The sequence below is a fragment of the Lytechinus variegatus genome, chromosome 11 (genome assembly GCF_018143015.1).
Source record: "Lytechinus variegatus isolate NC3 chromosome 11, Lvar_3.0, whole genome shotgun sequence".
Lineage (NCBI taxonomy): Eukaryota > Metazoa > Echinodermata > Echinoidea > Temnopleuroida > Toxopneustidae > Lytechinus > Lytechinus variegatus.
Genome location: NC_054750.1, coordinates 8,969,403 through 8,982,551, shown reverse-complemented (window position 1 = coordinate 8,982,551; position 13,149 = coordinate 8,969,403). Strand labels below are relative to the sequence as shown.

Genomic DNA, 13,149 nt, shown 5'->3' with positions numbered 1-13,149 from the left:
TGTACTTGTACCTATTTTGTCTATGATCTAGCACTAAGAAACAATGCGCATTAAGCGCTTTATATATGTTTCTTCTTATTATTTTTGAAATACCGGTAGCAATACTTTAGAAATGATAAAGTAAGATCTTGAAAGTGAAATAAGAAAAGTTCCCTGTAGGGAAGTAGTGTTTAAAATGCTTCATTCGATATAGTAATTATTTAGATTATGATGGCTATTAAGAACCCTTACAGGGATTGTCCAGTCTGGATATATTTATATCTCAATAATTAGAGTAAAAAAATCACAAGGCAAATGCTGAAAATCTGACCGAAATCGGATAACAGATAACAAAGTTATTGAATTTTAAAGATTTGCATTAATCCGGTGAAACAGTTCTAGGCATGTCTTCATGAATGTTTATTAGGTGGGCTGATGATGTCATATCTTCACTTATTCTTTTGTATTTTATTATATGAAATTCTGAACTCTTTAGCAGTCTTTTGATGAGAGTTAGTGTCTCTTTCTTTGCCTCCTCCATGTGTAGTCCTAGTTGTGGCTACTGAAAAGGGACTATTCTCAATTTTCTTTGAAACAATCTACTTTAAATGGTTTATTTGCTGGTTTTAAACCAACATTTTGTCAGCTTTGGTTTCGAGTTGTCTCTTTCTTTTGTTTTTTTTTGGAAGTGATCGCTATTTATTCTTTCAGAGAAAAACCTAGCGTGTAGTATTTTGAGAAAGGTACAGACTAATTTCCTCATAATACTGTAATACGTTTTTATACCTCAATTTGTTTGAAAACCTTGATTTTAAGTGTTTAATACCACGACAGAAACATAAAAGTTTGAAGGAATCTATCTCCTGCAATCGTCAATTCTGAGAAGCCATTCATAATACATGTTAATTATCCCGTGTACGTCATCAGCGAATTGAGTTCAATCGTTGATTAATAGACAATAGTCTGGACCTTTCTGTGAAAAGACTGCTTGTTTGTTTACTCATTAAACATGTTATAGAATACTTTCATGGCTCTCCTACTGCAACGTTGGCGTAGCTTGATGTTCAGTCGTTAAGTAATTAACCATTACTTAATAATGATAGTTGTACGACTGCTCAGAAAAAAATACGCTTATGTACATGATTTAAGCCCTGATAGGCATGTGATACAGTGTTGATATCTATACTACACTACAAATCGGACGCATATGGGTTCCACGAGCCTAATTATAACAGGACGCGGCTATGAAAAATTTGTTCGACCCAACCCATTCGATTTTTTTTTTCAATTTGATATTGCTGATTGACTAAAGTGTACGAATACAATTGAAAATCTAACACTGATTCTAGAAATGGTAACTATACTGAACTTCCTTTGCCAAAAATTGGGAAGATATAAAATGACTTTGGAACTATTTTTGACTGGCGGAAGAATTAGGGCTAAAATCACTGTTTCAGTTCATAAATTTGATCCCACCATAATTATCTTCATAAATGGCGATTTATTTTTAAGATGAACTGGCTACGATACCCTCCTCTGGTCAGATATGGAATGTCAGATATATATCCTATCCAATGGTAGTAAACATTCGACCCTCTAATTTTACGTTTATTTTTTTTTATGAATTTTCAATAGTGCCATTTTAACACACAAGTCTATGGGGAATGTTTTACGCGCGTGACGCCTATCCGAGAATGAATCAACAATTGTACGCCGTCTGGGCTTTGCGAACTGACATGAGTGTAGGCAGGGGCGGATCAAGGATTTTACAAAAGTTGGGGGCACATTTTTTTTTATCGAGGAACAAATGGACAAGCCCCCCTCCCCCAAAAAAGTCTTCACTGTAAAAATAGGGGGGGGGGCACACTTCTGTTTCAACGGCATTTGTGCCCCTGGATACGCCAGTGAGTGTTGGAAAATCATGTAATACATTATTAGTATCCCTATATATCATAAAAATATTTATATATATATGTGTGTGTGTGTGTGTGTGTGTGTGTATGTATGTATATATATGTATATATCAAATAGAATCATCAAGAGCTGCGTTAGCCATGGTCTCTTTGTCTGAAACAAGACTACCGTATAGTCTGTCCATGCCCATTTGTGTCAGGTTGTGACACTTAATCATTCTTTCAGCAAATATATGCTAAGTTAGAATGTACACATTGCGCTTGTAGACAATGATCATTCTTGCCTACTGGTCACTTGAAAAAAAGGCGTAGCTGCATGCAAATAACCTGAAAAAGTTGTGGTATATTCCTGACCGTTCTCATTCATGACTCAGACTAAGGCGATCTAACTATCATGACTGTGTTTTGTGACGTCGACATGTTGGGTGATACAACTATCTAGAGCAAATTAAGGATCACTCAGAGTAAGTAGATACCAACTGCGCAGTAAATCTCATATATATATATATATATATATATATATATATATATATATATATATATATATATATATATATATATACATACATACATATATATATATATATATATATATATATATATATATATATACATATACATATATATATATATAAATATATATATGTATGGATATATATATATAAATATCTTTTTTTTAAGAAATATTTTTGATCTGTTAACTGCTAAGCTATTAAAATCTGCATCCTTATCAGACCTAAATGTTTGTATCATTCGTCGAAAAAAAGGTCATACTACTGTGGGGGTTGAAAAATAGAGTACAGTCTATGGGATTTAATATTCAAGAATTCAAGAGAGAAGAAGGGAGATAACACAAGCTCAATCACGCATCAATCAGCACACGGAGAGATGAACTAGGCCTACATGTAACTCGGGAACACAACCAAATGGAAAACTCAATGAAGTCTGGTAGTGCACCGTTTTTATTGGAAGGGTTGATTTCCCTCAGTTCAACTTGGGATCACATAATGATTTACATATACATGCATTCAAATAAAGTAAAATCTACCAATAAAATTAAAGAGAAAAGAAGTATCGAACTAAAATATTACAGTCTAATTCATAAAAAATATCTAATTAGAGATAATGGATGGAGATGAATAACATGTTGGGATGATTACATTATTGGAATGTTTAAACAAATAGAAAAACTGAAACAAGACGTTGCTAAATATCTGTACCTACTCAAAAGAATCCGGCCATTCATAACAAAACAAACAGCATTTCTATTTTATTGGAGTTTGATACAGAGCAAATTTGATGACTGTGATGGAATTTGGGGGAATTAACCTAGGGAAAGTTCTTAGTTATATTATTCAAAAGGTTCAGAATAGACATCTTCGTTGTGTTTAGATGTGGACTCACTTGATGTATCGATTTGATCCTATATGTAATGAATTAGAAATTAAAGACTGGTAGAAAGGAGATATATAGGTACACTACAAGCAATTTATAAAATAACGCATAGTATGCTGCCAGAGAGTACTTGTAACCAATTCAGTTCAAGTGATATTAACTACATGTTAAGATCTTCATTAAAAATCAAATTACCAGAAGTGAAAACCAACCATATGAAAATAAGTCTTTAGTATAATTATAGGGAATATATACATGTAGCTTGAAAATATTATATACTAACGTAAAAATAATTGGTTTTGACAGAATATTGGACATCCAGGTGGTGTACCCCACCCCCACTTTTTTGTGTGTGTCTTGTTTTTTTTTTTTGGGGGGGGCGGGTTCTTTTATGAATACTTTATCTTTTCCGAAATATGGATCTTTTACTTGTACATTGAATTGTATTATTTTGCATTTCTTAATTGTATATGCATGCAATCTGTTTTTATTGTACACGGACGTTCTGAAGAACAGCCTTTGGCTGATGGACGTGTCGGTTTCGAAATGAAATAAATGAAAAAGAAATAATGAACAAATTAATGTAGGAATGTAATAAATGAACACATCTAGAGTGACAAAAGAAGCAGGTTGAAAGTGAAATGGAAATGGATGACAACAGAAGTATCAAGAATGTAAATACCAAACTAGAACCGTAAATATTAAACTAAGCTTTTAAAGAAACCAATTGTCAAAATAACAGTCCTACACTATATTAAAAAATATGTATTTTTGACAACTTGGTTTTCATCAAAACTTACAACGAATAATGATTAACATGATTAATGGTCAATCGGGTCCAGAGCGAAAGATCAATGACAAATTATTATTAATGCCAATATTTACCAATACGGTGTAGTCATTTAAAGTGATTGGTTAACATCGAGAGAGATGATTTGACTTTAAAAAAATATGAGCTAGAAGGTCACCCTTGTCACCTGTGTCTGTGATATGTTACAAAAATGAAGCCCAGAAAAAATTGCGTTCGAAAATAATTATTTAGTGCTTCAAAATTGAAATATAAAGTGACCGGAAACACCATCTTAATTTCAGCGCATACACTTGTGTGTACTATTTAGGCGTCTATAAGACACCTATTTACAAAATCAGGGTTTGCCTCGTAGATTTAGCTTTTCATTCTCAACAATGGTTCTTTTCAGGGTTTATTAGTTCTAATACATGCACTTGTACTCATGTTTCATCTTGGTCTGAGAATTTTTTTAAATCGGCTGCTCACAAAGTTAAACAATACCTTTAAACCACTGAGATGGAACTTAATGATGATGATGACAATAGTATTAACGATGATGATAATAATGATGATAATAACAATAATGGTAACGATAATGATGATAATTGTTCACATTGCGCAATCTGTGTAAGGATGTACTCAACTGCGCATTATAATAGCAAGTAAAACAAGAAACAAACCAAATAACAAAATAAGAAATACATTAAGAATTAAGTCATATAGCTAAAGATAATAGAATACCCCTACTATATCTCTAACATTCATGACAATTGAATGTGTTCATTGAAACCTTTCTTAAAAAGGTAATTTTCCAGTTTTTACCTAGTCGAAAGCGTTGTCTTTCTTACTAAGTATGTGAGGCTATAAACCAGCTCGTAGTTCCTTTCTGCACATGATTAACAGATTTTTCGCATGATCAGAGGAAGGTCATATTTGTATTATAGTGACATGGTGGTTTAAAATCTAATGAGATAAGCACCAACTTTGATGTCTTGATTATTCATATATTCTTTTGAATTGTAGTTTTCATTTACATCCACAAAAAAACCCAATGCGTACACCAACGACTGGTATTTCACAGTTTTCCAAGTACAATGTGCAACATGCTATGATATGCATTCAAAGTAGGAATGCTACAAATACTTTCATAAAGTGTTCATTGGTGTGCTATTCTTGCAGGGATCTATTCAATTTCTTCATCCCGCTATGCAATGCAAGCTTACGTAATATCTTACTTTGAAATCTACCAGAAATGAAAGGTCATTTGACCGAAATTGACCATGAAGTAACTACGAACTGGCCTATTCCAGATTTTGGGTGGAACCATGAAAGCATGGCCACTTGCGAAAACTCAAAAGGATGCGTGCATCTATGTGGTACAGGGTTGTATATAAACAGAGAATAAAGTGATTCAAAGTGTTTACAATCATCTTTTTTTTGGATGATGCAATAGTCTGATATTGACGTTCATTCCGTCTATACGTCATTCGAGGGGCAAATAAAGATCGAAGAACAATGGACTACAAAAACCACTTTCTTCGATTCGGTACCGCATATGAGTGTGTACCGACATGATGTCCTCGACCCTGTGCTTTGGTGTGTTTCATATCGATTGCTATAAAACCTTTATAGAGGCGCCGCGTTTCTGCGTTCACTCAGCCGTTAACGATTGTACCAGTCGCAACCAAGAAAAGAAGTCCTCAAGAAACTTTCGTTTGTTTTGTACGCTTGACACACTTGGATAGGATGGAATGATTTCACTTTCATAGTGATATTTATTACGTGACAATCGTCATGCAAGATACATAAGACGGAGAATAAATGCAAGTTTTGATGTAAGTTACTTAAATTTGTATTGTGTTTGCATCGCGTTGTGCATGATTGCTATTATAGAAAACAGGCCTATATTCCAAAGCAAAAGTCATGGATCTGCAATATCTCGTATCTGACGATCCTTTTCTATTATGTTTTAAGGGAGATATGAAATTTTCACAAAATAATCAGGAATTTTTTTGGGGGCCTAAAAACAAAGTAAAAAAAAATTATGTGGTACAAATTCAACTTGTTGGATATACACTGCGTCGATATAAATGTCTTCACATATAGACATATGGAGTGCATTTTTTTTGTACTACTGAGACGAACTAGAAATGCACCGCGAGCGGGCTTGTCAGGATAACGTGCTGTACAGGGCAGGAGAGGTGGTCTTGCACGATTTCCTAGGAACTTTTCTTTCCTCTCTTTCCTTTATTTTTTCTAACTGATATATAATTCAACAAAGAAATTATTCTGTTTTGAAAAAAAGGAAAGCAAATTTACAAGTCAACAATAGTCAAAACTGACTAGTTTTACCTATTCAAAATAACAACAACAACAACAACTTTTGATATTGCGTTCTACATGTTCTAAGAAATATGGTATAACAACACTGGTTACCAGAAATGGTCATTACTTTAGTAGCCACCGATTGTCATTTTATTGTGAATACAATGATAATGCGATATGAGAAAGACCGGGTCATGACCAAAAGATTTTTTTCTCAAACTAAAATTGATATTTTTCATTTTTAAAAACCATTCTTAATGATATTATGATAGTTGCAAGCAATTTTTTTTCAAGAGGCCTGGAAGGTAAAGGCCCTTTTTAACAAGGATTGTTGTTTCAATTTTGCAATTGGTCGCACAACTTTTTGTTACGAGTTTTCATAAAATAGTTTTAGCATGCGAAGCAACCAAAATTCAACCAATATTTGCGTCAGCATAAACATTAAAAACTTGATGCAATTATGGACAAAGCAGGAAAGTCCAGGGGTCGACAAGTTATCCTCCTCATCTTGAAAGGGAAATAAAACTTACAATATAGAAGACGGAATCAGAACAAAATATTATTCGGTACACTAAATTTGCGTTTGAGATATATATCTGTCTTTGTTTTATCCTGCAAGGCAAAACTGAATGGCCTCCTAACAAGCATGACAAGATAAACGTTAATCGATTATGTTTATTGATTCACATTTTAAAAGAAAGTGAATGGATAGATACGATTATGTAATATGTCTATACCCCTTTGATATTACATCATGGCCAAGGATTTTAAGGCAAATGGTATTGTGGATTCTTGTGTTGATAGAAATAAATATTGTTCCGGTTTTGTACAGTGCTCAATCGGACGTCTCTGAGCGCTTTACAGATAGCTAGAGCCTATATTATTTCCCCAGTTATCGGATTCAAGCTTTAGATCTTTTTCATAGATTATGCAGTAGATAATGATGCGAGGCAATATTACATTTTCCCCAATTCTTAGAAGATAACAGCAAGCAACAAAACAGGAAAGGATAACTAAATATAAATTTACATTTTTATTCCTGGGAATTAGATCAAAATCAATATGTTGAAAAGTTTGAATAGTAGCTTAACATGTTAATAATTTTAAGGAGAGGGGTCTCTAGCATCTCAAACCCCTACAAATTTGCCGAAGCCACACAACATAACGAACGATAGAAAGCACCTGCTTGGAAGAAAAAAAGCACACATAAACATTTTAAAGTTATTTGCACAGGTCGATAATTTGAAAACGAGCACATGGACCCCATAGTTTGAATGTCTTGACTTCTTTAGAATTTATTCCTCTACAGATCTGGAGAATATGATGAAAATGACATAGATTTCGAATGTTTGGTAGCAAAATATTGAACCATTTGCATTTTAGAGGGTATCGTGAGAATTTTGCATGCCTGTTTTGGCGCATTTTAGGCGATTTTCAAGCCCACTTGCAACATTTTGGACACTGATAGTTTAAAAACGAGCACATGGAACCCATATTTTTAATATTTTGATGAATTTGGAATATATTTATTTACAAATCTGAAGAGTATGATAAAAATTACATGGATATTTGAATGTTTAGGAGCAAAACTACGGAACCATTCGAATTTTAGACGGTATTATTAGACTTTCGCACGTTTTCGGCGCATTTTAGGCGATCTTCATGCCAACTTTAATCACTTGGACACTCATAGTTAAAAAAAAACCCGAGAACATGGACCCCATATTTTTAACTCCCCTACACCTTTGATATGCAATCCTCTACAATTTAGCGGAATTTGATGAAAATGATTTGGATTTAAAAAAAGTGCAGCTTACAACATACTTTGATAATTTTTGAGTAGATACACACACGTCTTTGAAGATTTGTTTTTTTCCGAGTTTCTGGAACATTCTTGCCAAACGAGGGCGCTGCTGACTGCAAATAGACATAATTTTACCAATTAAAAGACTTTCTTACTTTGGTATACACTTTGTTATATATCTTGAAATTTTGATGAAGTTTGATGAGGTATCCACTGAGTAAAAATGATTTAAACTCATTTGGTGAATTCGTGAGGTCTATAAGGGAGGCATGATTCTCTTGACTGCGCAAGATTGCATATCATTCAAATACGGCTATTTTGAAGACCCGTAGAAAAAAAATAAGCACATGAACCTATATTATTTTTTGCATTTTCACAATGCATAGATACCAAAGTAAATTTGTGCAAAATTTGGTGAAAATGACATAGACTTCATTTTAACTGTAGAACGTCCTAAAACTCCCTATTTCTACCTTCTCGAGATTACTTCCTATATTCCCAACTTTCAACTCAACTTTCCTTGCCTCCTTTGCCCTCTCTCTTTTCCATACCTTATTTTCATGTTTTATCTGTACCCCCCTCCATTTTACTTCTGCTAAATCAAACTGTTCTTGCTCTAATTTCCGTTTCGTAGTTAGTTTAAGTTGATGGACATGGCGTGAATTGTCTTTTTTATGTGTCTATACTTTTCTTCTTCAAATAATGCATGATATATTATGGACTCATTCATCTAGGCAAGTTTGTTTATAGGGATCGTGTAACTATTTTGATTTGTTAAGCATTGTGTAATTATTAAACTTATTACAGTATCATGTTTATACTATTATGTGTAAAAATTCTGCAATTCAGCCTTTAACTGCTGCTGAGTTTTTAAAAAAAATAAACCATTACCATAATTTTTACGGTAATGACAAGCATCACCGTGTTTCAAATATCTGTTTACAAGTCTCCAATTTTTCATTTTGTTTTAATGACAGTAGTTAAGTTTTTGCAATGCATTAAAAAAAGAAGCCATCTTTATTACTATCTGTTTTTTCGTTTTTTTTCTAATTCCAGGAAACCAATCACCTCAAGTTCTAAATGTTCTAATGGTTTAGGATAAGGAAACAGAAACGATAAACTGATCGGGAATCAAACCAACCGTACAGTGAAAGAGATCTTCACCTAGCTAGCTGTCATTTGAAATAACAAATCGACAATGAGACCCTCTAGTCCATTGCCAATAACTACTGTCACCAAACATCATCGTATGTTTTCTCATGATGATACCATGACTGGGGATTCATCACGATCATCAAGCTTGCCCCCTCGTGCTCGGGTGTCATTCAGTGGTATCAACACACTAGCACCATGCTCAAATGAGTTTCAGAAAAGTCTCAACGACTTACATCGGATGGAAGAGGACAGTGACTTCGCCGAAAATAAACTTACTCTGCCCGTTATCCAGCTTCTTAAATGCTCAGAAAACGACCGTAGTCATAGGAAAACTCGACCAAGCTGCTGGGATGATGATAATGGGACGGGTACATCTGATGATAACACGAAGAGCTGGACATCACTAAGCAATGTTGGTACACTCGTCACGTTGGAACCGAAGAAATGGAACCGTTCTAAAGCAAAAAGTGAACAATTAGAGGTTGAGGCCTGTGACGATAATATTTCAGTTCGTTCTGATTCTTATATGATATGTAATACTTCACCAAGTGTACGACGAAGAGCAAGACAGAGTATGAAGCACGAAGGAGGTATCAAAGAAAGGTTATCGAGAAAAGATGAAAGCAAAAGAGGACAAAAGACATCTCTGGATCTTGAACCGTCTATGTGGAAGAATGGATCTCGTGGTCTATCGCCCTTGTCACGAACCCAACAGAACAAAGACAATCCAGTTTGCCTGCCCATGAATCGTAGCAAATCTGCTCATACCAGTCCTCAGCGAGAGAGTCGAGAAATCTACCAACCGGGCAACAATAGCGCCCCCAACTCACCGTACGGAAGTCCCCTTCTCAATCGTGCGAACAAAGGGAAACGTGTTCCCAATATCCCTAAATGGCAGAAGCCATTCAGCTTATCAACATCACCACCAACAAGTAGCTTAACAAACCAGAATATCAACCCAATCCTGGTCAAAATCGACCCAAAGTCAGGATCTTCTAGACGAGTCAATAAAGACAATTCTAGATCGTTTAGACTGAGTGATTTAACTCTCGAAAGTGCAACCAGAGGCAGGCATGTTACAGTCAATTTAGAAGAGGAATTTAAACGGTTAAAAGCGTGCAGATACTTACGTTGTCAATCAGATGGAAAGGGATCAGATGAAGATGTGTTTACATAGAATCATTAACAAACATTTGATTAATGGGAAAATATTATACCAACCATGCCAACAGGCCAGCTACCAATAATTTCATTATACAATTGGCAGACAGTATTCAAATCACCTCTTAAAATGGAAGTTACCCCAATAGAAGACTCCCCTAACAGCAATTGATTTGAAATAAAAAGATAAAAATCAAACAAGCGTAATGCTAAAAATGTCATAAAAATCGGATATAAACGATTTTGAAGAAAAAAAATGAGACAGGAAACCATGTCACTCACTTTCTATTGAATTACATGCATGAATAGTACAACATTTACATTGCATATTTGGATTTTAAATCATAATTGGTTACAACACAGGCAATCCACATACATGTTCCATGTGTTCAGAGAAGAATCAACCTTCGTTTGCTTACATTAAAAAACAATTTATTAGAATATTATATATGTTGTATACAAAATATAACGAAAATAGTAAGTTGGTGACATCATCGGCTTCCATATTCACATACTGACCAGGGGGGGGATGTTTCATAAAGCTGTTCGTAAAGTTACGCACAACTTTACGCACGACTGGAACATGTTCTTAGGTTATAAATCTAGTACATAGGGATATCACATAGCACAAGAAAGGATCACCAGTCGTGTGTTAAGTCATTTGTATCTTACAAACGTTTCAAGAAACACCCAACAAGAAGAACAAAACTTTGAAATGTCTTATATTCTTCATCTAATATTAAACTAGTTTGATTGATCTATTTGTTCGGAATAAAAAAATTGTTGGTTTTGATTTCCACTTTAACTTTCGGAAAAAACCTTCTAATATTGTCGGCAATAATAATTCCAGTTTATTACTCAATCGCGTACATTATGCGAATGTATACTTCCTAACTTAATATATAAGTTGATATGAAACATTTCAGTAGATGAACATGTATTTTGTGATTTAACATAGCAATAAACTGTAGTCGGGACCAATTACTTGTGTTTTTTCTTTGTCATATATAAGCGTTTCTCAAGTTGACAATTTTTCACTTGCTCAAAACTGCGAAATGCGACTGTATTCACGTTTTTGTTTGAATGAACATATCCCATGTTTCCAAATATGTTAAATTATATTTAACAGATAGAGTGGAGGCTCAAAATTATATATAATCTTAATAAATCTAATAAGACTAAACCAGCTAAACAATGTGAAATTCATTAAAAAGTTACGGAATATCTATTTGCGTTCATCATAATTGTGTTTGCCTTCAGTCGTGTGCATGAAGAAATTGATTATAAAGTAGAGAACTCATTAAAAATAATTTCGTTAATCACACGTCCAAGGGTTATCAAACCCAATTATTTTTAGTACCTGTATCGACCTCCAAACTGTCATCTTGATATATTCCAGTAATATGAAAACTTGTTATCATATCTTGACAGTTTTAATAAGTGTATTGTCATATAATGGGTGATACCAACTGTGATATCTTAAGTCTCCATTATCGACATACACTAAACGTTTATACAGAATTCAAAATTTATATTCTATAGAGAGGAGAAAATCTTGAATTATCAAATCTCCAATGGGGCAGCTAAGTACGCCTTCGCTTCAGGATATTTGCCAACAGATTCAGCTGTCCCCTCAGGACTCTAGATCAATAGCCCAATAATTGAAAATGATTCTGTGGAACTTTAGTCCTTCTGTTGAACCGGCCTACTATTGCACAGCATATCCGGGCATTGCCGCAGTAACTACCATGTCTTTCCACGTGCGTGGAGGGACAAAAGTGGACTGATCAGATCTGGATCAACCTCTTAAACCTCCAAACCCATCCACAGCACCTTAGAGAGATGATGATTATGGTGATGAAACGTGAACCCGAACGGCGACTTCTTCGAATCCTGGTCGAGCGATTTTCACGATTGGCAGCTCATCGTGTTTATCGTAGAAAGTTTTGAACCGTCCAAAACATTTCTATGATCAATGCGATTGCCACGACTGACCCCGTGATCTGACACGATCACCACGATTGAGACCAATACTTCAATCGTGGAGAAGATCGTTTGCACTGGTTTGAGAGTTATTTATACAACCGAAATATATGTACATGTATCGAGAATATTACATCAAATATTTCAATTATACCTTACCGCTGTTCCTTCTCTTTAAAGAGGTTGGATGTCATGGTCTTCCGTCTGTCTTTGTCCAGTGCTATCTTGCAGCATTCGTATATGTTTCTGCCTTTCGTCTCTCCAATATTTCCAAGCCAGCTTTTCCTTTACGACCCCTTTCCATTTTGCCTTCAATTTTTCCCTCCATGGTTTTCTTTGACAAAGATTCATGTCCTCTAGTATGGCCATTATATGATAGTTTGTGTGATTTTATTGATATCAATAGTTCTTTCCGTTTGAGTTCCATTAGTATAAGGAGATCGTCGTTTTATTTGATTTCTTTCCATGATATCCGGCACATTCTGCGATAGGACCACATTTAGAAGGCCTATATTTCCTTTTCCTTACATGAGTCTAATGTCCATGTCTCACTGCCGTACATGAAGATGGACCACACATAGCAATTGATGAAGCGCACTCGTGTGTACTTATATTCCGGTTGGTGAGAAGTTTGCTAAGTTTTG

The 13,149-nt window shown here is 34.6% G+C and overlaps 1 protein-coding gene across 2 annotated transcripts; it reads left to right on the top strand.

Annotated features, from left to right (window-relative positions):
- Nucleotides 1-2,298: 2,298 nt before the first annotated feature.
- Nucleotides 2,299-11,113, top strand: LOC121424422. 2 transcript variants are annotated; one of them, XM_041620108.1, is made up of 2 exons: nucleotides 2,299-2,356; nucleotides 9,263-11,113. In XM_041620108.1, the coding sequence occupies exon 2, from the start codon at nucleotides 9,405-9,407 to the stop codon at nucleotides 10,536-10,538; it is 1,134 nt and encodes a 377-aa protein (XP_041476042.1). In that variant the 5' UTR covers nucleotides 2,299-2,356; nucleotides 9,263-9,404; the 3' UTR covers nucleotides 10,539-11,113. The 2 variants fall into 2 exon arrangements, with proteins under 2 accessions (XP_041476042.1, XP_041476041.1); XM_041620107.1 differs by lacking the exon at nucleotides 2,299-2,356 and adding an exon at nucleotides 5,697-5,912.
- The last annotated feature ends 2,036 nt before the right edge of the window (nucleotides 11,114-13,149 follow it).

Excerpts from the sequence above, each read along its gene's own strand:
- LOC121424422 (XM_041620108.1), top strand. The coding sequence starts at position 9,405 with ATGAGACCCTCTAGTCCATTGCCAATAACTACTGTCACCAAACATCAT.